This window comes from Melanotaenia boesemani, chromosome 18 (assembly GCF_017639745.1).
Source record: "Melanotaenia boesemani isolate fMelBoe1 chromosome 18, fMelBoe1.pri, whole genome shotgun sequence".
Lineage (NCBI taxonomy): Eukaryota > Metazoa > Chordata > Actinopteri > Atheriniformes > Melanotaeniidae > Melanotaenia > Melanotaenia boesemani.
The window spans coordinates 30,603,995-30,629,490 of NC_055699.1; the positions used below are offsets into that span (position 1 = coordinate 30,603,995).

Sequence of the window (25,496 nt, forward strand, 5' to 3'; positions counted from 1 at the left end):
GAGAATAGACTTTAAAGTTCTGCTGCTGGTCTAGAAAGATCTGAATGGTTTAGGACCAAAATACATCAGAGACCTCTTGACCCAGAACCTTCCAGAACCCTTAAATCATCTGGATCCAGTTTCAGAGTCAGAACCAGACATGGAGAAGCTGCATGCAGCTTCTATGCTCCACATGTCTGGAACAAACTCCCAGAAAGCCTCAGATCAGCTGAAACACTCAGTTTATTTAAATCCAGGTTAAAGACCCACCTGTTCTCTGCTGCATTTCACTAGTTTTTATTTAGAAGTCAAAATCTACATCTGGTTCTTTTACGATGAAATCTTAACTTTACTTCTTTATCTGAGCTTTTTCTTTCTGTTTTTATCAATTATCAATCAATTTAATCTTTGTCTAATGACTTGTATTTTTTTCTGCACCCTGCTTTGATGTTTTTGTTTTATGTAAAGAACTTTGAATTGTCTGAAATGAGCTATACAAATTTGCCTTATTAATAATAATAGAAATTAAAGAAAATAAAAGTAGAAAAAGCTCAAATAAGATAAAATGCAATAAGAAAAGTTCCAGTTTGAGGAATTAACAGCTGTTTTGAAAAACATAAAAATAAGTAAATATTCTTTTTCCAAAAGTATTTTCATATTTTCTTTGTCAGCCAGCAGGAAACAGAAATAAAATGTCCAGTCGTGGTCGAGAACTTCTTTCTGAAAGATGTTTAGTTCTTCATCTTCACTTTCCCCCGTTTTTAATCTTTAACCAAGATGCTCCACTTTGAATCGGGTTAATGGATTCCAGCTTCCACATGGACTCAGGCAGCAGTTTTCTCCCATGATGCATCTCTCTCCTCAGCAGCAGGTTTCTCTGGGTAAGTGGACCTGGGGTCTGGAACAGGACCAGGGTGTACGGTGATACCAGGGTCTCTGGATAAGTCCAGGTGGGTTCTAGCTGTGAAACCTCAACAGAAGGCTGGACCAATGGGAGCTCAGAGAGGTCATGACACGTGACATTAAACATGGCCCCACATTCAGGGCCGGGCCAGAACCAGAACACAGACTGGAACTAAACCTGGTTCTTGACCTCCAATCAGACACGTGGACCGGTCCAACAGCATCTCTGATTGATGACCTATGAGTTTGTTTGTTTAGGGACAAACACTAGGTGTTTACACAACACACACACACACACACACACACACACACACACACACACACACACACACACACACACACACACACACACACACATCTGACTACTAGGTGAGTTTCTGTAAATCAGCAGGTTCTAACTCGTTCTGACTTTTTTAATTTAATGTTTTTATTTACTCATATTTATAAATGTATTTTTGCATTTTTAATTTAATTGTAAACATGTTTAATATTGAATTCTATTTTAAGTATTTTAAAACTATATTTATTTTGTTTTTATATTATTGTAAATGACTTAGAATTCCCCTCCTCACCGCCCTCTTCCTCTTCCTCCTCCTCCTCGCGAGCCTGTGACGGTCTCACCTGTTCTCTCAGTCCTACTTGAGTCCCAGCGGAGCTGCACGCGCCGTTCGCAGGAGCCGCGCGCGGATTTTAATGTTTGATTGAAGAAATTATGAAAGTTTGTTTCTAAAAAGTTTCACAGACAAAATTTACTTCTGGTTCCTGTTCAGTCTGAGCCGAACCAGGACCCGGAGGAGCGAGATCAGAGCCAGCAGGAGGACTGAAGACGGGCCAGAAACAGGACCAGGACCAGCACCAAGACCAGGAGCAAACACAGGATCAGGATCAGGATCAGAACCAGGACCAGGACTAGGATCAGGAGCATGTCCCGGGCGGAGGAGCGCGAGGAGTCGGACTGTGTGTGTTCGGTTGGGATGAAGTTAACGTGGGACATCAACGACCCCAAACTGCCGCAGGTAACACCGATCAGAACCGATCAGACTGAGCGAGGCCGCGGACTGGGTCACCGGACCGTTAGATCCGGATCTTTGCTGACCTGAGATCTGAGCAATAAATCTCTGACGTCATATATTCAATCTTAATAGTTCCGTTTCACTTTCTTAATTAAAAGAAAGCTGAGGAGATCCAGATCTTTTCACCTGATTTATTTCATGTTGATCACTCGGACAAACTGCCGCCGCTCGCGAGCTCGTTTTGGAATAAAACCATCAGTTTTCATCCGAATGTAAAATGAAAGAAAATCCCATTTTTTTAAATATTAAAAAAGAAGTGAGAGGACAGAAGAATAAAAATGTAGAATTATTAAATTTATTCTGAATAATTAGTTGAAAATAATTCTAAACATTTTGGTGGAAAGTGATTTAAACATCTGGGGAAAAAACAAAAATGAAAGAAAATGGACCATGAAAGATTCAAGTAGGACAACTTTACTCATAATGAATTAATAAATTTCAGAAAATATTTTTAAAAATTCCTGATTCACCGTTTAGTGAGCAGATCTTTCATACTGGAGTTAATTTGATGATAAGTGTTTAAAAATAACCTTCCTGAGCTGTTTGTCTCATCACTGTTTGAGGTTGTGACCATTATTATTATTATTATTATTATTATTATTACTACTACTACTACAGGGAAAATGAATTTAAAGAAACATTTTCTGTCTTTTTCTGAGGACTGAACTCGTTCAACTGGGTGAAAGTTTAACGGAGTTCCGGTTCTTTTATTTCTATCCATTTATTCTGTTTCATTTTATTTTTAAACAACTAAACAAAAAGGCAGAAATGATGTATATTAATATTATTTATAATTTCTAATATTAAAATAATCCTTAAACAAACGTGAGCGCGCCTGTTGGAGGCAGAAACCTTCCGCCTGTTGCGATCAGGTCTCCGCGTGTAAACATCTCTGGATTTGCTAGAGAGCAGCGGTCGCGTGTCGTTGCGCGAGGAGCAGTTTGGGGGTTAAGTGCCTTGCTCAGGGGTTCGCAGCCAGTCCGGGGACCTGGGCCCCCCAAGTCCACCTCTCTGCTAGTCCTCAATGAGTGCGAGGATGAGGAGGAGATGCAGGAAAAAAAACAGTCTGCAGATTAAAATCAATCATTCTGATTGAATAAAAAAATTCCCCTGATCGATGAACTGATCGGTGATCGATCAGGTGGAGCTCCGATGTCTTTCAGTGACTCACTTTGTTTGTTTGTTTACAATAAATGAAGATTAAGTCATTTGCTTTGATGTCATTTTGTGTGACACCTGAAAACCCGTCCGGACCAACAGAACTGCGCCTCGCGGCGGCTCCACATTCTAGACAGCGGCTCGTTCTAATGGCGCGTGCACACACACACACACACACACACACACACACACACACACACACACACACACACACACACACACACACACACACACGTGGACCGGTTCAGCCGGTTGCCAACAGAGAACCCGTCCGGCTCCAGAACGGAACCGTCGGACGGGTTCTCAGCTGGCAACCGGCTTTTCAAACTGGGTCCCAGTCCAGGATTTAGAAAATGCTTTAATAAATAGAACACCTGAATAGAATAAAATAATAAATATAAAATTAAAATGACTGTCTGCAGCTCTGCTCGGAGGCCCACACTGTGTCACCTCTGCTACCACTGGGACCTGGAACCCGGTTCCTCCAGGTCCAAGTCTGCTAGCACTGGGACCTGGTCTATTAAAACCAAAGTTACGTTTTATAAACTTTAAAGAGAACCTGACTAAGCTGGTGTTTGATACACCTCCACAACAACAACAACAACAACAACAACAATAAATCTGCTTCATTAACTGAGAAATTAGTTTTATCACATTTAAATTAGGATTTGGGGAAATTAAATTATATGTGAAATACTAATAATTCTGTGAAGTTTAATATGTATTATTTTTCACTAAAATATAAAATCTGAATCTTTTGTGTTTCGTTATTCATTCTTTTATTGTCATTCAGGTAAATTCCATCAGAGACGCGGAGTGAAATGATGGCGCACCTGATTAAAAACACCTGAGATAAAATAATGATAAAATTCTGCAGCGAAATGATGCGTGTGCGCGCATATTCCCAGTCTTCTGTTTAAAAGACGAAAGAAACTGTTCCTGAACCTCGCAGACCAGGGGGTCCCTAGAGACCTTCACTGTTCTCTCCAGTCCCTCACAGGAGGCAGCGAGACCCCAAAGATGCTTCGAGCCGCGGTCCTTCCAGTCAGAGCAGCTGTGTGAGGACCGATGCTGGAAGATCAGGCGCTCGTGAGCCTTCTTGGTGATGGAGGAGGTGTGTAGAGACCAGATGAGGTTTTCTGTCACCGCCCAGGAATTAGTTTTTTTCGATTTTTTTCGACCCGTGGGTCCCGCATAATCCCGCAAAATATGCAGCTGAAGGCTAATTTTATTTGGCCCTAAAATGTAGAACTGGCAATTGGCAGCAACACACGACGTACACACCCTGCACCCGCGCGCTGCACTATTTCTACAGCAAAGCCTGATGCAAAGCACATGTAGTCGATCTGCGGCTGTTCACAGTCCAAACCACCTTATTTACATAAATCCCACTAAACTGCTACAAGTGGAAAAAAATTAAAACTGACTGGATTGTAAAAACTATTTACAGAAGGTATTTATTTTTTAAACTTGTCATAAAACATAAAAATAAATAAATGATGCACCTCTGAGGTTTTAATGCAAAGTTCTAAATAAAAGAAAGTATGCCAATAAATAATGCTGATCATGTTTTTATAATAATTATAGTTTAAAAAGAACTAAAGAACTCCTGTATATTCCCGAAATAAGCATGAAAACACACTTAAATAAAGCCCATAAACTCCTAATAGGCTAATTCTGAAATGGTACGTAGCCAATTTTCGGTAGAAAAACAGAAGTGGAACGTGCCATGCACGTAGCAGCGTCCATAGCAACCACTGTAATAATAATAAAAAAAGTCATCATTGTCACCGTTTAACTGTTTGACATTCGTAATACGGAGAATCTGAGGTGTGCCGGTGGACAGGTATCCAGTCAGAGTCCCATAAGCTGAGTGTGTGTTGTGTAAATCAGGAGCCCATTCAGTGTCATATAGCTGCTGTTTTTACCATCATTAGAAATAAACAAGTAAATTGATAATAGGAAGAAAAATCTTTTCAAGTCACGTAAATGAAACCATCCAAGAGTCAGTGGGTTTTATTCATGATCTGATGACACACACACACACACACACACACACACACACACACACACACACACACACACACACACACACACACACACACACACAGTTATTTAGAATATTAGGTTATTTAATTAGAGAACAAATCTTTCCTAAAGTACCATAGATAATTCAGAAGAATTATTATACAAATATTAAAACATGTTTTCTGTCTTTTTGACGGAGCCGGAAACGTCCTGCAGACATCAGAAAGAAACAGAAAGAAGCGTTTTTTAATTTTGTTGCACTTTTGTTACAATGACAGTAGAGTTTTATTCTATTCTTTCAGAGACTCTGAATTTCATAGAAATATGTACGAATATCCCTGCACTGCTCTTCGTAGGAAATCATACGAGCCATTTATGAGAGCAGGCTGCATGCAGAACGCTCGGAACCAACTGAAAGCAGGCCGGACAGCAGCTCTGTGGTTAACCCACCTTTATCTGCTGGCTTCAGGTTGGAGTCCAGATCTGCAGCTGCTTTTCACACTTTTTATTTTATTTATTCAACATCTTACCAGATGAAACATTAAGAACAAATTCTTATTCACCATGCAGCTGTAGGACAGAACTAATGTAAATTTCCATGATAAATTAAATCATATTAAAAGTGTATCAAGCTGTAGCAAAACATTTACAGGCATCAATAAAAATGTCATTTAGAAGGTGTTTAAAAGTTTAACTTTCCAGGTTCATGATGAATTCAGGGTTGGGACTGACTCGATGTCACTGATGTATTTCTGAGGGATTTGAACTCTTTTCTTTTATTACTTGTTTTTCCTTCTGGATGTTTCCTAACTTCTGCCTGGAAGATATAAATGTTTTCAAGGTGTGGCTGTCTCAGTTTTCTTGGATTTTGGGTGTTTGTCCCATTGTTTGACGGTTGTGTGAGGGTTGTGTGAGTTGTGCGAGGATTGTGTGAGGGTTGCGCGAGGGTAGTGTGAAGGTTGTGTGAGGGTTGTGAGTTATGTGAGGGTTGTGTGAAGGTTGTGTGAGGGTTGTGAGACGATTGTGTGTGGGTTGTTAGAGGGTTGTGTTAAATTTGTGTGGAGGTTGTGCGAAGGTTGTGTTTAGGTTTTGTGATGATTGTGTGGGGGTTGTGCGAGGGTCGCGTGAAGGTTGTGTGAGGGTTGTGAGTTGTGTGAGACGGTCGTGCGAAGTTTGTGTGAAGTTTGTGTGAGAGTTGTGTGAGAGTTGTGTGAAGGTTGTGTGAAGGTTGTGTGAAGGTTGTGTGAGGGTTGTGTGAGGGTTGTGTGAAGGGTGTGTGTTTTGCTGACTGTAAGTTGTTGCTCAAACAGACAAACTGGTGTCTATTTTTTTTGTTTCTGCTGAAACCAAATCGGAAACGAATGATTAGCAGCTGATCTGGAGTCAGCTGTAACGCTGATGGTGTGACAGTGGTTGTTTCTGAACCGTCGGCTGGTTTCAGGTCTCACATCTGAAGGAAACCTCTGACTTTGTCTGAATGCATGAAGGAGGAGGAGCTGAGCTCTGATTCCTCAGCAGGTAAATATGACCTGATCATAAACTGGAACGGGAATGAGGTCTAAAAGATGATGACTAGAACACAGAACATGGAGATCCAGATAATACCAGAGAACCAGAGAACCAGAGAACAGAACCAGATCTAAAATCAGAGTCAGTTTGAATCTTTAACAGAAATCCTCAGAAATGCTTTTCAGCTTCTTCTTCGTTGTTTCTAGAAACCAGAACCACATCCAGAATCTTCTGCTGGACCTGATGGATAGATTCATGTTTTCATCAGCTTCTTTTAATGAACTGATGATCCTGATTTTGTTTTCCACTGGTTTTCTACTTTCTCTGAATCTTTTCCAAACATTCTGCCCTGTAGATGCTGAAAGACTAAAGTTCTTTGCAATCTGTCATTGAGAAATATTTGTTGAACTTTTTCATTATTCTCTGATGGAGTTGGGACCAAAGTGGCAAACCCATCTTTGTTGGAAAGACTGAATCTTTGGTGCATGCTTTTTTATACCCAATCCTGGCACCCCTACCTGTTGACAGATAATCTGTTTGGAGAATCTTCCAGAATCATGTAACTGGATAATTATTTGGCTCTGGATCAAATCTAAGTGGGTGTGTTGCTGCAGCAGATATAAATTTAGAATCCCAGTGAAGAATCAGACTTCTTTGTTATTGTTTCTGTTGAAAAAAATGTTCAATAAACTAATCACAGATTTGACTTCTTGTTGCTGTTTAGAAAACTTCCAACTTTTTTTGAGGCTTGAACATAACCAACCATTCAGAGGTGGACTTGCTGGGGTGTTTTGAATCTTTGTCCTGCTGCAGAACCCAAATTTGTTTCAGCTTGAGGTCATGTGCAGATGCCCGGACATTCTCCTTCAGTATTGTTTGGTAGAAGCAGAATTCATGCTTCCATTTATCACAGCAAGTCTTCCTGAAGCAGCAAAACAACCCCAGACCACCACACTACCACCACCGTATCTTACTGTTGGTATGATGTTCTCTAGTGGGACACACACCTTCCAAAAAGTTCAACTTTTGTCTCGTCAGTCTACAGAGTATCTTCCCAAAAGTCTTGGGGGTCATCAATTTATTTTCTGGCCAAATTGAGACGAGCCTTAGTGTTTTTGGTTTTCATCCTGGAACTCTGCCATGCAGGCCATTTTTATCCAGCATCTTTCATATGGTGGAGCCATGAACACTGACCTTAACTGAGGCAGTGAGGCCTGCAGGTCTTTGGATGTTGTTGTGAGGTCTCCTGTGACCTCTTGGATGAGCCGTTGCTGCGCTCTTGGGTAATTTTGGTCGGTCGGCCACTTCTGGGAAGGTTCATCATTGTTCCATGTTTTTGCCATTTGTGGATAATGCTCACTGTGGTTCACTGGAGTCCCAAAGCTTTACAAATGGCTTTATAACCTTTTCCAGACTGAGATCACAGTTACTTTCTTTCTTATTTGTTCCCGAATTTCTTTGGATATTGGCATGATGTCTGGCTTTTGAGGATCTTTTGGTCTACTTCGCTTTGTCAGGCAGGTCCTATTTAAGGTATTTCCTGATTGAGAACAGGTGAGGCAATAAGCAGGCCTGGGTGTGGTTAGAGAAACTGAGCTCAGGTGAGAGGTTTGGATTTTTTTTCTCTGTTAATAAATACCTTACTTTAAAAACTACATATTTATATTTATTGTCTTTGACTAATATTTAAAATTGTTTGATGATCTGAAACATTTAAGTGTGACAAACGTGCAAAAAAAAAAAAAAAAAAAAAAAAAAAGAAATCATGAAGCGGGGAAACACTTTTTCACACCACCGTCTGATCATGAGCTCAGCCTGTAGAACTGGGTTTTCTGTACTGTCTCCATGTAGTCATATAATATCATGATGGAAGCATGCACAATGTGAAAAGTGTCAGTACGGGATCAGAACCCGGAAGTCCGTGACTTCTTCTGACAATCTAACAGAAACTTTGCTCCAGTAACAAATCTACATTCTCTCCATTAAAACATAGAATCTGACCAACTATCTGTTTGTCCATCCATCTGTCTCTGTGTCTGTCCATCTGTCCCTCTTCTAGGACCTGAAGCAGTTTGACCCATTCCAGGAGTGGACAGACGGTTACGTCCGCTACATCTACAGCGGTGAGAAACATCTCCATTCACCTCAGTTCACCTTTCTTCCTTCCTCAGGTTGTGGAAAAACTGATATGATCAGATGTTCTGATGTCAGGATGATAATGGATTTAAATTGTGGGTCATGATGAGCACAGATGTTTCATTAAGCCTTTTATTTTTACCATCTCTCTCCTTGTATGGTGCTGTTTCTGTGGCATTGACCAAAAGAGGCTGTTACCATGGTAACGATGAAGGCAGATTGAAGAGTAGTCTGTATAAAAAAAAAAAAAAAAGAAAACAAAAAACAAACTGCTGAATAACCTTATTAAAAAGTAAAAATGTCTCCAGAAGACATGTCATGAGTTTCCACCTCCGTGATGACATCACAGATTTCAGGTTGTGGGCAGCCATGTTTCCATTTTAACATGACTATCAGCAAAGCAAACTGTTGTGGCCATTTTTGTTGAATAATAAACCTTATCTAAATTCTAAACACGCTTACAACACAATTCCAGTGGTGCAGGCTTTATGCTCATGTTTATGTATTTTAGCTATCCGTCTGGTGTTTAGTGGTGTTCAGACTCTCCTACCTGTGAAGTTAATTATTTCAAACTGGAAGGATGAAGGATAACTTGTTTGGTAGCCAAATGTCAGGTGGTGTGACAAGAGGTAAAATTTTTTAAACACTTTGTGTTGAAAGTATTTTAGTTTTACTTTGTTTTAAAGTCGATCTAAAATTCTAATCTGGGCAAACAACAGAAGTCCTTCCCCCATCGCTGAGGTGGCATTTCTGACGCTGTTTTTCCACAAATGCTGTGGCCTGCCTCCATGACCAAGAAAACACTGGATTTTATTCCCAATAACAAAAACACAGTAAATATTGGTGAATATTTGCCAATCTGACACTAAATTGTATATATCCATGTAGCGTTATTTGCTCTTATCGGGGCAAGGCTGCAACCAGAAAATAAAAATCATTCAGTCAGTAACAAAAACAAATCATTTGACGGTGTCCTGCAGTCTAAACCAGTGATAGCTATGCTATGCCAAAAATCCGGCTAAACGAAAAATTTAAAAACTTTGCAAAAGTTTGAATGAGCTTTATCAACTTTTGAAAACGTATTATAACCAGATTAGTGTTTTATTTTCCAGTGTGGATTGTCAGTTATTAAAATCAGCTTCTGTCAGATGAATCATAATGTACATCGATGATCTGATGTCTTATATGAAAACAGACTGACTTTGACCTCCAGGTAACTTACACATATCAATAACTGTAGACCACTGTCTAGCTCATCAGTCCAGATTTCCATGATGCTGTCCATGTCAGCAGATATGAAGTAATAAGAACTGGCCATCTCAGTGCGATATAAGCCATAAAGTATGGGATTATATCACCTTGATGTACGGCTGACGTAACAGATGTGCTCATTAAGAATATTTTTTACATTCAGAATATGTGTTTTCATGCACGCTGATCAGAACAACAACCAGTATAGACCTGTCTGGATCAGAATGAAGTTTTGATTGGAATGAGTGTGGCTGGATCAGAATCACCTGATTGGAATGTTTACATGAAGCATTGTTTTCCGATCAGGATTTTCATCCCAATGTTGGTGTCCATGTGAACACGGCAGATGGCAGACATCATGGCAGTCCGATATCTGTGAGATCTCTAATTTCCAGAAAGTTGGGACGTTCTGTAAATCTGAACAAAATGAAAACTAAAAGACCTTCAAATCACATGAGCCAATATTTTATTCACAACAGAACAGGAATTACATAACACACATCTAAACCGAGAATTTTGCTATTTAATGCACAAAATTAGCTGTTTTCAGAAGTGATGCTTGCTGAAGAATAATTGGCACGGGGCAACATATGGCTGAAAAAGCACGAAAGTTAAAAATGGTTCAACTGGGCGAACATCTAGCAAGTAACTATGTTAACTGATGTCAGGTCTGTAACACGATTAGTTATAAAAGTGCGAATAGATTGTGTAATACTTCAAATACTTAACATCAAATTGCAAAAGCTTTGCAATTCTCACCATCTACAGTGCATAACATTATCAAAAAAAAGAAAAACCTGGAGACCTGTCTGTGCATAAGGGGCAAGACCGAAGACCTTTATTGGGTGGCCATTGTTAGTGCCTTCAGACGACACAGCATCCTTCATCTGCACAATTGTCACTGACATTAATAACTGGTCCCACGAATACTTCCAGAGACCACTATCAGTTAACACAATCCGGCGTGCCATCTGCAGATGCCAACTAAAGCACTATCATGCAAAACGGAAGCCATATTTCAAACATGGTCCGAAGCACCATTTTGTCCAGTGGGCTGAGACTCATTTGAATTGGACTGTTTAATTAAGGGGAAAGTGTTCTACAATCATCCGAGTCCGAGTTTGACGTTCTCGTTAGTAATCATGGATGCTGCACCATCCGAGCTAAAGAGGAGGGAGACTTTCCAGCTTGTTACCAGTGTTCAATTCAAAAGTCTGCATCTTGGGGGGGGGGGGGGCGCATAAGCACATACGGTATGGGCAGCTTACATGTTCTGAAAGGAACGATGAATGCTAATAAGTATATAAAGGTTTTAGAGCAACATCTGCTCCCATCCAGACAGAAGTCCGGTGTTCTCTCTCTCAGGGAAGGCTTTTCAAATTTTAGCAAGACAATGCTAAATCACATACTGCATCCATCACAACAACATGGCTTTACAAGAGAAGAGTCTGGCTGCTGAACTGCCATGCCTGCAGTCCAGACCTTTCAACAACAGAAACATTTGGTGCATCATTAAACAAAAAAATAAGACGACTCAGCAGAACTCAGCAGCTGGAAACCCATATAAAGCAAGAATGAAGCTGAATTTGAACACCAAAACCCCAGAAACGTATAACCTGGATGCCTGGACGTCTTCAATCTGTTCTAAAACAAAAGTAGATGCTACACCACGGCAAACATGCCCTGTGCCAAACAATTTGAGACCTGCATCAAGCGTTAGATTTGACACGATAAAATAATAAAATTTCTCAGGTTAGACATCTGTTATGTATGTTCTGTTGTGAATAAAGTATTAGCTTGTGATTTGAAGATCGTTTATTTTTCATTTAGTTCAGAGTTAAAAAAACGTCCCAGGGGTTGTAGGATATCAGCCATTTTCCTTGTGAGGTGTTCAGGGACAGGTGAATCTGAGCATGCTCAGAGGCTGAACCTGAGTGTTTGTGTTTTGTGCAGCCGAAGATAAGAATGCTCAGCGGCACCTGTCTGGCTGGGCCATGAGAAACACCAACAACCACAACTGTCAGATCCTGAAGAAGTCTTGTTTGGGCGTGGTGGTCTGTTCTCGAGGCTGCACTCTGCTGGACGGATCCAGACTGCAGCTGCGCCCCGCCATCTGTGACAAAGCTCGGCAGAAACAACAGAGTAAGATTAGCCTAGGGCAGACCTGGTTCCTGTGTCTTCAGTCCATGTTTATCTGACCAGGGTATCTGTGTTTTAGAGAAGCTGTGTCCTTGCTGCAACGCCGCCCTGGAGCTGCTGCCGTGTCGTGGCCACAGTGGGTACCCTGTCACCAACTTCTGGAGAGTGGATGGAAAAGCCATCTTCTTCCAGGTGACACCTTCATCCTCTCAGACTGTTAACACACACTGCAGTACTTAAACAAATTACCAGAAAACCAGTCTGATCATCTCTGATCCCAGTCTGGAATGGGACTAAACCACTAGGGGAGGATAACAGAAATTTGGGGCGCACTCACGGCAGCCTTTTTGATTTGAATCCTTGTCTGTTTGCTAGGAAAATCTGCTTTGTTTGGAGTATTGTGAATCGTCAAGTAAAGTCTGATTTGAATCAAAGAAGTGGACTCGCCTGCAAACGCAGGTCTCTGTCTGCTTCAAGTCGACCAAATGTAGGAAGCAAACTACAAAACAAAGTGCATTGTGGGTTCAGTGCACAACATCGTAAAACACAATCAAAACATACACACATGTAGGACGATAGGCAGCTCTGGAGCTTTTGCAGTCAGATGTGGAAAAATACAGCAAAAGGTCTGATAGAAATCTAATCAACCCAAGACCGCTAGATCTGATGCAGCTCCATGTTTTACTCTGATGGAAACACAAGTTTTTCTGCATTAAACAATAGATGAACCAGTTTTCTTCTTCATTGTGTGTCTTGTTGTCTCCCTCAGTAATTATAGGTGCAGTGCCACCTCTGGCGGAGAGTGGAACACATTATTTACAAGGTCTGATTCGTTTGAGTAGTGCAGCAGGACCATAATCCCATTTTGAAAGAAAGTTGCTACCATCACCTGAACCCACTCTAAAGTATCCTGGTGAGAATGCACCATTACAATTTGGCCTCTGCAGACCTACACCAGATCCTGTGTAAACAACATAACCTGGTCTAGATTCTGGCTTTATACAAAGACTCAGGTCTGAACCAGAATTGGATTATCGTGAGAAATCGATGTTTTAGCAGGTGGAAAGTGGACAGAAAAGCAAACATGCACTTCTTGAAGTTTTTATAGTTTATTATACAAAACCAAGCGGTGATGTGTAGGTGTTTGGCTGTGTAGTTCCATGATAGGGACAGGTGGGTCAGCGACAGGGCAGGATAGCAGGTGAGCAGGCAGGAATGAGCTGGAGCTCCGGAACAACTGGTTGGCAATAAGGATTACTGAGCGGGGAGGGAAAGAGCAGATAAGTATTCAGAACATTATACATTGAGAGGCCTGATGCTACCACGGGAGTGAGAGCAACGATCTGGCAGAGACTGGTGATCAGACTAGACACACACACACACACGTCAGAATCGGCAGACCCATGACAGATTTTAATGCGATCCTGAACCCTAGACCGGTTCTTGTTGTTGATCTTGAGCCTGCTGGTTTAACTTTACTGTTGTCCTTCAGGCTAAGGGGGTCCACGATCATCCAAGACCAGAATCCAAATCTGAAACTGAGGCCAGGAGAAGTTCAGTAAAGAGACGGGTCAGCTCACCACCATTCACGCCCAAGAGACGACTCATTGAGCCTCAGGTGGACTCCAGCAAACCAAGACTGCAGACATGTAGTCATGTGTGTTGTTGTTTGTTTACTATTTTGTTGTTGTTTACTGTTGTAGGCACTGGGACCCGCCCTTCTCTGTGTGGAGCCAGCAGACAGAATCTCCTTCATTGAACCCAACTTCCCACAGCACTACCCAGCATTCCAAAGCCCAGAGCCATACTACAACTCCCATAATGCACTAGGAGAGGCCCCGCCCACACTTCAGAAACCAGCCAATCCCAGGCTTTACATGAGCCGGCCCAGTTATGACTTCCAAGGATACCTGACCTCACCCTCATATCCTGTGACCTCTGACTTCTGTGACCCGAGGTCAGCCTCACACACACCCACACACCATTACACACGTGTGTAAACAGGTCCATACTGGATCCTGGGAGTGTAAATCCTAAACCAGATTCTGATCCAGTCAAGTTCACTTCCTCAAACTCTTTGGAGGATTACTCCAGACCTTTACAGTATCAGCAAATTCAAACCAGATCATCTTGCTTATGAACTTCCATGTGCAGTGAAACCAAGATCTTGATACTTAAGAGTAAACCAGTTATTGAAAGCAAACCGTCAACAGGTCCAAACCAGATTATGACTGTACTAAACATTTCCTCATGGTCTCTGCACTTATAAACCAGCTTTTGTTTTATTTGCAGGGTTGCACCCGTCCTGGGTTCCTCATCAACTCCGTCTTCATCATCAGCTCCTCTCTCCTCCTCTTCCTCCTTCGACCATCAGACAAAAGCCCCTCCAGCTTGGAAGGACCTACTAAAGACTTCAGCCCCCTATAGTGACAACCACCATTACTACAGCACCGAGTACCCCTGTCGTTACTCTAGCAACCCTCCAGGGTCACCCACACCACTGCAGACCATCATCACCACAACAACCAAGGTGAGTCAGATTCATAAAATTGGCCTTTATAATAGTTTATACAAGTCAGGTATTCCACTTCCTTATAGAAGTCAGATGTTCCCCTTTATTATGACCCCCAGGAGTCCGGTGTTCCACTTTTTTACGGTCCCCAGTAGTCTGGTGTTTCACTTCTTTATGACTCCCAGGAGTCCAGTGTTCCACTTCTTTATGACTCCCAGGAGTCCGTTGTTCCACTTCTATATGGTCCCCAGTAGTCAGGGTCCACTTCTTTATGGCTCTGTCCGAATGTGCACGTTACTCCCTACATAATACCCTAAATAGGGGCCACACCATTTTGTCTGAGTGTCCGAATGTCCAGAGAGAAAAAAGCAGGGCACTCAAAATTACCCACAATGCATCTTGAAAAGTAGTGTGCATCGATGGTCACTAGACGGGTCAATATAGAACACAATGCATTGTGGGCAGAAGCTCAACATGGTGCAAAGAGGCGAAAAAACATTTTTTTAAATAGATATACAACAAAGAATAAAATACAACATAAGGAATAAAAATAAAAATATGTACACACAACTTTGGATTGGATTTGTAATGACATCTTGACGCTGTTGTAGTTGCCGTGGTGATGGCTGATAGTCACGTGGTTACGGCAAGAAAAAAATAGGCAGTTTCGTGTCCGAATTGCCAAGAGAATGAGTGCACTATGTAGTGTGCTATATAGTGCAGCCCTATGTAGTGAACGAGGGGTTAGGGAGTAGGGGAGTCCAGTGTTCCACTTCTTTACGATCTCCAGGACTCCGGTGTTCCATTTTTCTATGGTTCCCAGGAGTTAGTTGTTTCATTTTTTTATGGTTCCCAGGAATCAGATGTTCCACCTCTTTATGACCCCCTGGTGTCAAGTGTTCCACTTCGTTACAGTCCCCAGCAGTCAGGTGTTCCACTTCTTTATGGTTCTCAGTAGTCAGGTGTTCCACTTCGTTACAGTCCCCAGCAGTCAGGTGTTCCACTTTTTTATGGTTCCAGGAACATCAAAGACGTTGTGTTGTTTTGTAGTCTTCATGACTGAGGTGACTTTCATTAGATCAGCAGTTGTAACCTCCTGCAGTTGTTGTTAATAGTAAATATACTTCTGTTGTTGCTGTAAACTAAGTATTTGTTTCTGAAAGTGAAACCTGGATGAGTACAGTGACGATAATTATGATGTGGGGAATAAACCATTCCTGTGTTTCTCGTTTTCCTCTTTAGGTGTCCTACCAACCCTGTCCAAAGCCATCTGCTGCCTTGCCTTCATACCAGTCTTGTCCCAAAACTCCAGCCGGCCTCCCATCCTACCAGCCCTGTGCTCCTGCCAAACCCCCGGGCCTTCCTGGCTGTTCCTCTCTGCTGGATGACACCTCCTCTTCCTCATACTCCACGGAGGTGAAAGTGACAGAGGAGCCGGGTGGCGTCATCAAGTCTTTGTCATTCCAGCCGGAACCTCTGCAGACCAAAACAGAGCGGGCTGATGGCTATGATTACCACTACACATATCCAAACACATACCGCTATGATGACTACTGATGTAGCACAAACTATGACATTGTTACTATGGCAACTATTGTGAGAACAAGTACTGATACAGCTGCCACTGTCAAAAAAGAGACTTTAACCACCCACCGACTGCTGAGCGCTGTACAGAACTGGTACACGTGGACCATTCTGGATCCAAGTGAACAAGAAGCCTCAAACTTTGGTCTATGAGAAACTCTCCAGAGAAACTTACCGAGCAAGTCTCCAAAGGAGAAAGCTTCAGCTCTGAAAATCCTCACTCAGGACAAGAGACAAAACGAACAAATTCAACGCAGACACAATGTCTCATGGAGACCCAGATTCTGGTGCACCTGGACACACTGGAGCTTTCAGTAACATCTTAAGGGTTGGTCAGTCCTTGGAGAGTTAATGGGAGACAATGTGACAATCATTAAAATTTGCTGTTTGTTTTGTATCAAGGCCTTGGGTAATGACTGATGTTTTATAGACACCATCAACAAAACAATGTTGGGCTCTGCAGCCCTTACCTGCGTCTCTGAGTTCAGTTCTGGATGATTAACAGGCCTGAAACTATGGGGTACAGGGGCTCTTCAAGGGTCCCTAAAACTGAGGCATGTTGAGATGTGACTGAAAGCTCCCATAAAGCCACACACAACTTTGGCTTCTGTGGTAGGACAAACCTTCAGGTTTACTTTTATGGTCTTCAGAGATGAATAGAACCTGAATGGACTTCAGAGAAAACTGTTTTAATAAAAATTAGGTTCATCTTAGAGACTGAACTTCATTTCAGATCTGAGTTAAGAGCTTCTGTAAAGCTGATGTAAATGAACACGTGGCATCATCAAATAATCACCACAACACAAGTGTTCAGATTATTTGATGAACCTACAGCACGAACCAGACCATCTGTGTTTCTGAGGTGAGGAAAATGTTGACTGAAGAGATCTGTGAGATGATGTTTGTGTCTTAGTGGCAGTTTCACATTAAACCAGCTGCTGTTCACACTCTGACTTCATTTCATTCTGAATGCATAGCATTCACCAGAAGCAGGCCTTGTTTCCACATTTTAGGATTAATAGGTCAAGTTTACCTTCATGACAACTGTTAAGGTTGTGAATTTTTTTCTAACTCATCCGTTTAGATGCTATTTAATCTTGAAATTTGGCATAGTTAGGGGCGTGTCCTTTTGATTGACAGGTGTCCAATATCCACGGAAAGAAGGGGGAATGTAGCACAAACACAGTTTTTAGCTGGCGTGTCTTGGCTTTGGCCCGCCTACCTCCGTTAGCTGGTTAGCTACTGTTGCTCGGGGTTAGCTCAGTTAACTCTTAGCTACAGGCAGCTCGGAGTTTGATGGTTGTCAATCATCCACCCCCACCTTCACAGTCCCCCTTCTCAGCTTGACCTCTTTGCCCATCATGGATTTTCCGAGGCTAACGTGTCGTTACCAAGATGGCGATGGTGGGAATGCCCAACTAGCTTCACTTGTGCTCTTCAGAAACTTACGGGTGACATCACGGAGGCTCTGTCCATCTTTTATATACAGTCTATGGTCCCGACCTGCACCCCTTGGTGAAACGAGGCTTTACTCATCAGCTGAACCCACAACAGAGGACTCAACAAAGACACTTCTTCCTCCCAAACATGCAGGCTAAAACCCTCATGTTTGAAGAAAATGTGACCTCTAGTGGTCATGAAAGCAACTTCATGTAATGGTTTCATCAAAAAGAGGAAATATTTTAGCATTACCCATGATTGTTTTCAAACCCCAAACAAACTGAACTCAATCAAGAAGTAACCTGTTGTGTTTACTTGTAACCAAGGAAACAAGAAACGTGTCTTTGAAAAGATGACGTTAATCCATAAAAAGAGTATTTAAGACTTAACCACAACTTTTTTTCTGACCAGGTGTATTGTTAAGTCCGGTTAATTGCGTGTCTTGTTGATTGAGTGTAATTCAGAAGTGAAAAACCAGCTGTCATATTAAATACACTGATGTTTGACAGTGCTTCCTGTTATCACAGCATTTAGTTATGACGTGGAAACGTTCATATATATCGTATTTCCCTCCTGCTGCCTGTAGGTGGTGTAGTTTGCTGGATGCTCTGATGGGTTATCTTTAATGGTTTTAACAAACTTAAGAGATCTGTCTAATTGGAAAATGATGAAATGGGATCCAATACAACCAGAACCTTTCATTTACTCCTTTACTCATTCAGCTTAAAAAGCATAAAGAAAAGACTGGGAGGAAAAATGAAGGATTTATATTTTTCTTTTAATCAAGTCTAACATTTCAACAATGAAAGTATTAAATGTTATCAGAAGTTCTTTAAATGGACGCCACTTATTCAGACAACAAGTCCACTGCCAGTTTATCTTGTTTTTCCATAAACAAAGCAAGGCCAAATTATTGAAGATGTTCGTTTTTTCAAATAAGCTAAATCTCTTTGTATTGCACCTTTAAACCTAAAAAGGTTTTAGATGTTTCATTTCATCTATAAACTAGAACATTTCTGAAGAAATTTTGATGGGTGCCAAAGCAGCTGTTGCCCGCTCACATATACATACATGTATTATGAAGGCAGCCATGCCACAACGAAGACGCTAAATGATTGGTACAATGATGGAGCCAGGTCTAATGAGTGTGAAGGATGGGCTGCAGACAGACATTGATATGTAGACACACCTATAGTATGATGTATAGAGTGTGTGTGAGAGAGAGAATGAGAGAAGAGGCACGTCTGTATATAGACACTGAATGACAGCACCGAATCACTGATGTCCATTAAAAACCAATAAAAATTGTGGACTGTTAATTAAGTGCATTCTGTTGAATCACTGAAGGAAGTGTGTGTGTGATTCCAGTTTTACACACATAACTGGCCCTGACCTGCTAGTTAATGTTGCTACAGGGACATTTTGTAACAGACTCAGAGCTCCCAGATGAGGGAGTGCTGAAAGAACCCCTCGAACAACCAAGAGCTGTTTGCAAACGAAAAGTCATATTAAAACAATTTTTGAACTATAAGCACCACAAGAGTTGGAGGAACGTATGCGTGTAATTTCTTAAATTTACACTAATTTAAACAGAATTTAAATGGTGGCAAGTTAAAAACACATGAGAATTGCATTTTGTTGTGAGAATCCAGGTTTGTTTTGAATGGAGATTAATGGGAGAAAAAGTCAACTTTCTGATGTTTGACCAATTTTCTAACCTCCGTATCCTTACCAACTCACTGATGGACATGGGTCCAAGTTGACCTGATGCGGGTTTAAAGTTATCTGGCCCAGTTTGAGGTTCTCATTTCCAACCCATTCATACATTTCCATTCATGACCCAAATGGAACCATGGATTGGTGTCAACCATGTGGCCGACCACAGTGGAACCGGGAACCAATACGGAGTCCATCCCCAATTCTACATGGAACTAGAGTTCAGTACGCTGACCGCCCAAACACTCAGGTTGGTTCTGACCCAACAGTGACTCAAAAGCTGAGCTGCCGAGCTGATGTTAGATGTGGACACCAGACCTCAGACTGAGAACACCTCAGCAGAAGATCAAAGAGCTGCTGTTTGGACTTGGGATGCTTTCTGTCTGAGTAATAAATGTTGTTATGACAGGAACGTGTCCCAACATGACTCACTCTGCTGTCCTCACACTGAACCTGCAAACACTTTAGAATCCTCCTGGTTGTCCTCCTCATCCTGCTTCTCACCCTCTTTCACCACCTTCCATTAAAATAACTCCTAGCTCTCTCCTACTCTTATTTGTTATCCTCCCTCAGTTTACACCAAAACATGCATTTTAGCATTTAATGACGAGTTATGCGGGATCTGCTACATGAGGTTGAGGTGGGACACCTGTGGTGTGTCAGGAATAGGAAGGAAGAGGAGATGCGTGGATGGGAGAGAGATGGGGATGTGCATGAGAGGATAAGGCAGACGATGGAAGAGGAAAGGCTGAATGGATGATTGACGAGAACAAGGGTAGGTAAGTGTGGGGAACCAGACCTCTGGTGGTCATGGGTGGAAAGATCATATCCATGATGGTGATGTTTTCATATCCTGATCTTTTTCTGATTTCTGTCTAAGCCCAGCCAGGAATGCTGTTTCTGATGGTATGTCGGTTGCTCTCCATCTTTTCTAATTAGCACTGAACCTGCTCTCTTTCCTCCTGATGATGTGTGTTAAAGGACAGACCTGAACATCTGACATGAGGATGGAGTTTGGAGGTGCGTGAACAGAGATGGAGGACTTTCTTCTGTTAAGGGTTCTGTGTTCGCAGAAGGCCTCCTGTAAAACACATCCAAACCAACTATGAGAAAGACAAGAAACACATTGTCTCTGTCACGCAGACGCAGTCTGAACTGGTCACTACCGAACTTCTCATGTAAACACATATGGGCTCCTCAGAGGATGGCCTATGAGCACACGTATGTATGGAGGGCCAAAACTGTCATAATCGAAAATAAATAAATAAATGAGGAAATAAATAATTAAATGTGTCATTTTTTATATTGCTTTTTATTAGTTTATCCATTTATTCGTCTATTTTATTTTGCCAACTTTATTTTTATTCCCATATTTTTATTTATTTCCACCGCAATTTATTATTTTTGCACTTGGTTTTTGTTTTCACATTTATTTATTTTGTTTACCTATGTCCATTTTATTTATGCATTAATTTTTATCTTCCTACATTATCACTTTTTTGCTAAATCACATTTTTACTTTTCCTCACGTGTTATTGCCTCGAGTGTATGCTAACGAGGTGGGCATTTCTAACCTCTGTGTCAACCAATCAGCTCTCAGGCTCTGCTCTGTGTCCTTGTGTAAACGTGCCCCCTGCTACTGCTTTTATTATGGTTTATAAATGTTGTTACTGCTTTAAGAATGGTGACTTATGTTTAGTTTGAATAAACAGGTATTCAAAATTGTCTGTAGGAGAAAAAGAAACATACAGAACAGAAACAGAAAAAGAAAGCGCCGGAAGTATCCTAGAATTCCGCTAACTTGATGCATTTGGTGCAACATGTTACTTTACGGTGATAAAGTTCTGTAAGTTTTGTTGTTTCGTGGCAAGTTTACACAAGGACACAGAGCATGAGAGCTGATTGGTTGACACGGAGGTTAGACAAGCCCACCTCATTAGCATACACTCAAGGAAAAGTGTATGCTAATGAGGTGGGTAAAGTAAAAATGTGGAGGAGTGAGGAAAAGTAAATGTGTGATTTAGAAACAGTGGAAATGTAGAAAGGTAAAAATAAATGCATAAATAAAATTAATGGATGAAGAATAAAAAAATGGGCATGGGATAAAAATAATAAATTGCTGTGGAAATAAATGAAAATATGGGAATAAAAATAAAGTTGGCAAAATAAAATAGATGAATAAATGGATAAACAAATAAAAAATATAAAAAATGACACATAGTTATTTTTTTTATTTCCTCATTTATTTAATTTTATTATGACAGTTTTTGCCCTCCATACATATGATACGAGACAGACATGTATGACTGGAACTAGTTTATAAATGCCTTAATGGTTCTGGCCCTTTATGACGGCAGGCTGCTCTCTCCCGATTGGCCCATGTTTGCCGTGTGCATGAAGGATGTCTGGAAGCTGCAGCCTGTCAGCCAACGCTTCACCTGCCCCTCACCTGTAAACCAGCTGAACTGAGTGCAGATAATCCTGAGCTGTGTAATTCTATCTTTTCACCAACAATCACCTCATCCTGTCTTATCCTCTTATCTCCTGCTTCTTCTTTCCTGCTGATCTCCATCGCTGCTCATTCACACGCAAATCATTTCATCCCTTGGCCTCTTCTTCTTCTTTTGCGCTAAATAAATCACCCCGTCTGCTGACATGAGATACCTTTCCAAACAAGGACCCATCTGCCCTCCCCTCCCATCCATCCGCTCCCTCTACTCTGATGTGGCTCTGCACTAATGGATGTTTTCAATGTGATGCTACATGGTTGTGATTCACGGCAGGCATGAGGAGGGAGGGTGAAGAGAGACTTCTATTAAAAACAAGAAGAAGCTGTAGTACATGTACAGACTGATGTTTGACTTCACAGCACACTGAAACCTGAGTCCCCTACAGTAAGAAGAACTGTCCCTTTTGGGCCACAGCTCATTTTCTAATGGACCAGGAGTCCAGGACCTGTGGCTTAGATCAATGAAACTGATCAATGAAAACAGTGCTAAGTCAATGATCGCCATGGTTTAGAGGCTCCTGGAGAGACCATTTGTGATGAGGCTTTGGCCAACAGTAGATGGATCCACTGAAGGTCCAGATGTGTCTCTCAGCTCTTGATTCAGGTCTTTGCTGGATTTGTTCTTATTTCTTTAGGACATCGCTTTCAGATTCAGTTCATCTTCTGTAGATATTATTTTTCAGTCCTGACTCTTCTTTGGTTCATCCCTTGAGTTAGGAGCCTTTTTTTCTGCCTGAATGATTCAGAGCTGAGTTCATCTGAAGATGACTGTTTACAGGACTGGACTGCAGATGATCATGTACCAGGACTGGAGTGAAAATGTTTAGGTACCAGGCCTTGATTCTGTCCTATTTTACAGTCATTTAGCAGCCACTTTTCTCTAAAGCGCTTAACATCTGAAGGTGGTTGGGCAGAAGCGTTAAGCATCTAGCCTAAGGACCTAACTGGAAGGTATTGATATTCGTCCAATGTGGGATTTGAACTCTGGTCTCCTGCATGGAAGACAGATGTCCTGCCAACTATAGCTGGGTACACACATAAAGATTAAATGGGAGATTTTGTCCTGATTTAGTCTTTTTTTGATTAAGGATGGCAAACGCTCGATTATCTTAAAAATTCCATATTATACATTTTTTCCAACAATTTCATATGGGTTTTATATTTCCAACAACATTGTTTGCAAAGTGTTTTACCCCAAATTCAGCCTTGGTCCTTAATTTCAGCCATTTCAAATGTGTTTTCTAACGAGAACGGGCTGTTTTTGTGTCTGAAGCTTTAAATGTTCATGAGTGATGCCTGTCTACGTCCCTCTCTGGGAGAGGATCTGGGGTCAATGCCAGTATCCACTACTGGGGGAGTGTTTTTTTCTCTGACTCACCCGTTTGAGCACACATTTGCCAAAAAGGAAAGCAAAGAGCAAGCAAGTGAGAAAAGTGACTGAATTTTCTCATATTGGGTCTCATACACAGACTATAAGGACATATATTACTGTTATAAAACCTTTAGAAAGTTAATTTTGCATAATATGGGACCTCTAAGTCTTAGAAGATTTTCCTATAAAATTATTATTTGTGTGTTAAGAGTGAATTCATCCCGACAATTGGCTCTGAAGCGGGTTGTGACTGGCAATCGGATTTATTAAACATGTTCAATATTTAGGACCAAAAGTCTTCACATGTCAGAAAAGCCAATGACTGCTGAGTTGTGACAGTGGAATGTGACGTGGAATGCAGCCAATCAGAAAGTGAGCTGACTGGGGAGTAAGAAGGATATAAAGTCTGTGTTCACCCTGCCACCAGTCTGTTATTTTTTTCTGTTCTTGATTTTTCTGTTCAGAATCAGAATTAGTTTTATTGCCATTGTCAGTGACGGTTTCACAGACTAGGATTTTTTCTTGGTGCAATGGTGCAACATGGAACATGGAACATAGACTAGTAAGGGGAAATAAAAAAGATAAGGGCATGCAGTAATAATAGTCACAAAACCACCATCATTACTTCATCATGTATCTCCTCTGCCATGCTGAGTGTTACCAGAAATTATTAAAAATTTATTCAGGAATCAGGAGTGACTATTAATTAACAGCAGAACACATTAAAAATCTTAAAAATATGAACAACTTGGACGTGTTTCTGTATATCTATTACCGGTGTCAAGCTGTGGAACAATATAAGTGAGCTACTCAAGCAAAGTCCAAATAACCAGTTCAAGAAACTGTACAAAAATATGTTTAGTGGGTAAAATAGAAAATGGTCATTAATGACTTTTGGTGATTATTATTCATTACTCTTTAATTTAAATGGCATGGGGATGAATTTCAAAGAAGCCTATGGCTATGTAAAAAAAAAAAAACCCACCTCATCTCCTCTGGGTGGAGTAGGTGGCTGTTCATCTCAAGCTCAGGTTCGCTACCAGAGTCCTGGGAGCTTGAGGGTCCTACTTCTCTTCTGGATGGAGATGTCTGGTGGTTCTCCAGGTATCTGATGGAGCCACTTCTCCAGTGTGGGGGGCACGACCCCCAGTGCTCCGATGACCCCAACTACAAATGTTGACGTCACCTTCCAGGCTTTCTCCAGCTCTTCCTTGAGTCCTTGGTATTTCTCCAGTTTCTCATGTTCCTTCTTCCTGATATTACCATAGTTTGGGATGGCTACATCGATCACAGCTTTCCCTTGCTGTTTGGCTATGATCACAAACTGTGGTTGGTTGGCCACCACTGTTTTGTTGGTCTGTATCTGGAAGTCCCACAGGATCTTGGCTCTCTCATTCTCCACCACACTGGGAGGTGTTTCCCACTGTGACCTTGGGGTCTTCAGTCCACATTCTACACAGATGTTTCTGTGCCGACTACTTGGTTATGGCATTCCATGTATTCTTCTTCTGCCAGCATCTTACACTTTGCTGATGGAGACTTGTGCAATTCGCTCGAAGTTGGCCACAAAGGTTGCCTGCCACAGCCTTATTGAGTTTGCAATGAAGCTGTTAGTGTTGTTAACCTTGTATAGCTGCAGGCATTCCAGGATCCATGTATGTGGCATTAAGTCATAGGCTTTCTGGTAATCAATCCAAGCAGTGAACAGGTTTGCCTGTCTGGTTTTGTTCTCTCTGGCGACAGTTCTTTTAATCAGCAGTTGGTGTTTTGCTCCTCTGGTAATTTTACCAATGCCTTTCTGTGCCTCCTCCTTAGCCACCACCTTACCGCGGTGGGGGAGTTTGCGTGTCCTGAAGATCCAAGGAGCTATGTTGTTGGGGGCTTTATGGCCCTGGTAGGGTCACCTATAGCAAACAGGTCTCTAGGGGAGGGAGCAGACAAAGCGTGGTGCAACAGACACCTATATTTATAGACAAATTAATGGATCCAGGTTTTCCTTGCTGGGAAGTGGGTCACTGGGACCCCCCCTGGATCCAGACCTGGAAGTGGGGCATGGAGTGCCTGGTGGCTGGGCCTTTTCCCAGGAGGCGCGGTTGGGCTCCAACCAAAAGCTCAGCGGTGGCTGAAGGCGGGGACTATGGCAGTCTGATCCTCGGCTGCAGAAGCGGACCCAAACGTGTTGTAATG

General features: G+C 41.6%; 1 protein-coding gene across 1 annotated transcript; it reads left to right on the forward strand.

Annotated features, from left to right (window-relative positions):
- The first annotated feature begins 1,484 nt into the window (after positions 1–1,484).
- Positions 1,485–17,217, forward strand: gcm2 (glial cells missing transcription factor 2). The gene is made up of 8 exons (XM_041968200.1): positions 1,485–1,898; positions 8,710–8,773; positions 11,991–12,179; positions 12,256–12,368; positions 13,669–13,794; positions 13,880–14,133; positions 14,469–14,706; positions 15,931–17,217. Exons 1-8 carry the CDS (start codon positions 1,806–1,808, stop codon positions 16,243–16,245), a joined length of 1,392 nt encoding a protein of 463 aa, XP_041824134.1. The 5' UTR covers positions 1,485–1,805; the 3' UTR covers positions 16,246–17,217.
- The last annotated feature ends 8,279 nt before the right edge of the window (positions 17,218–25,496 follow it).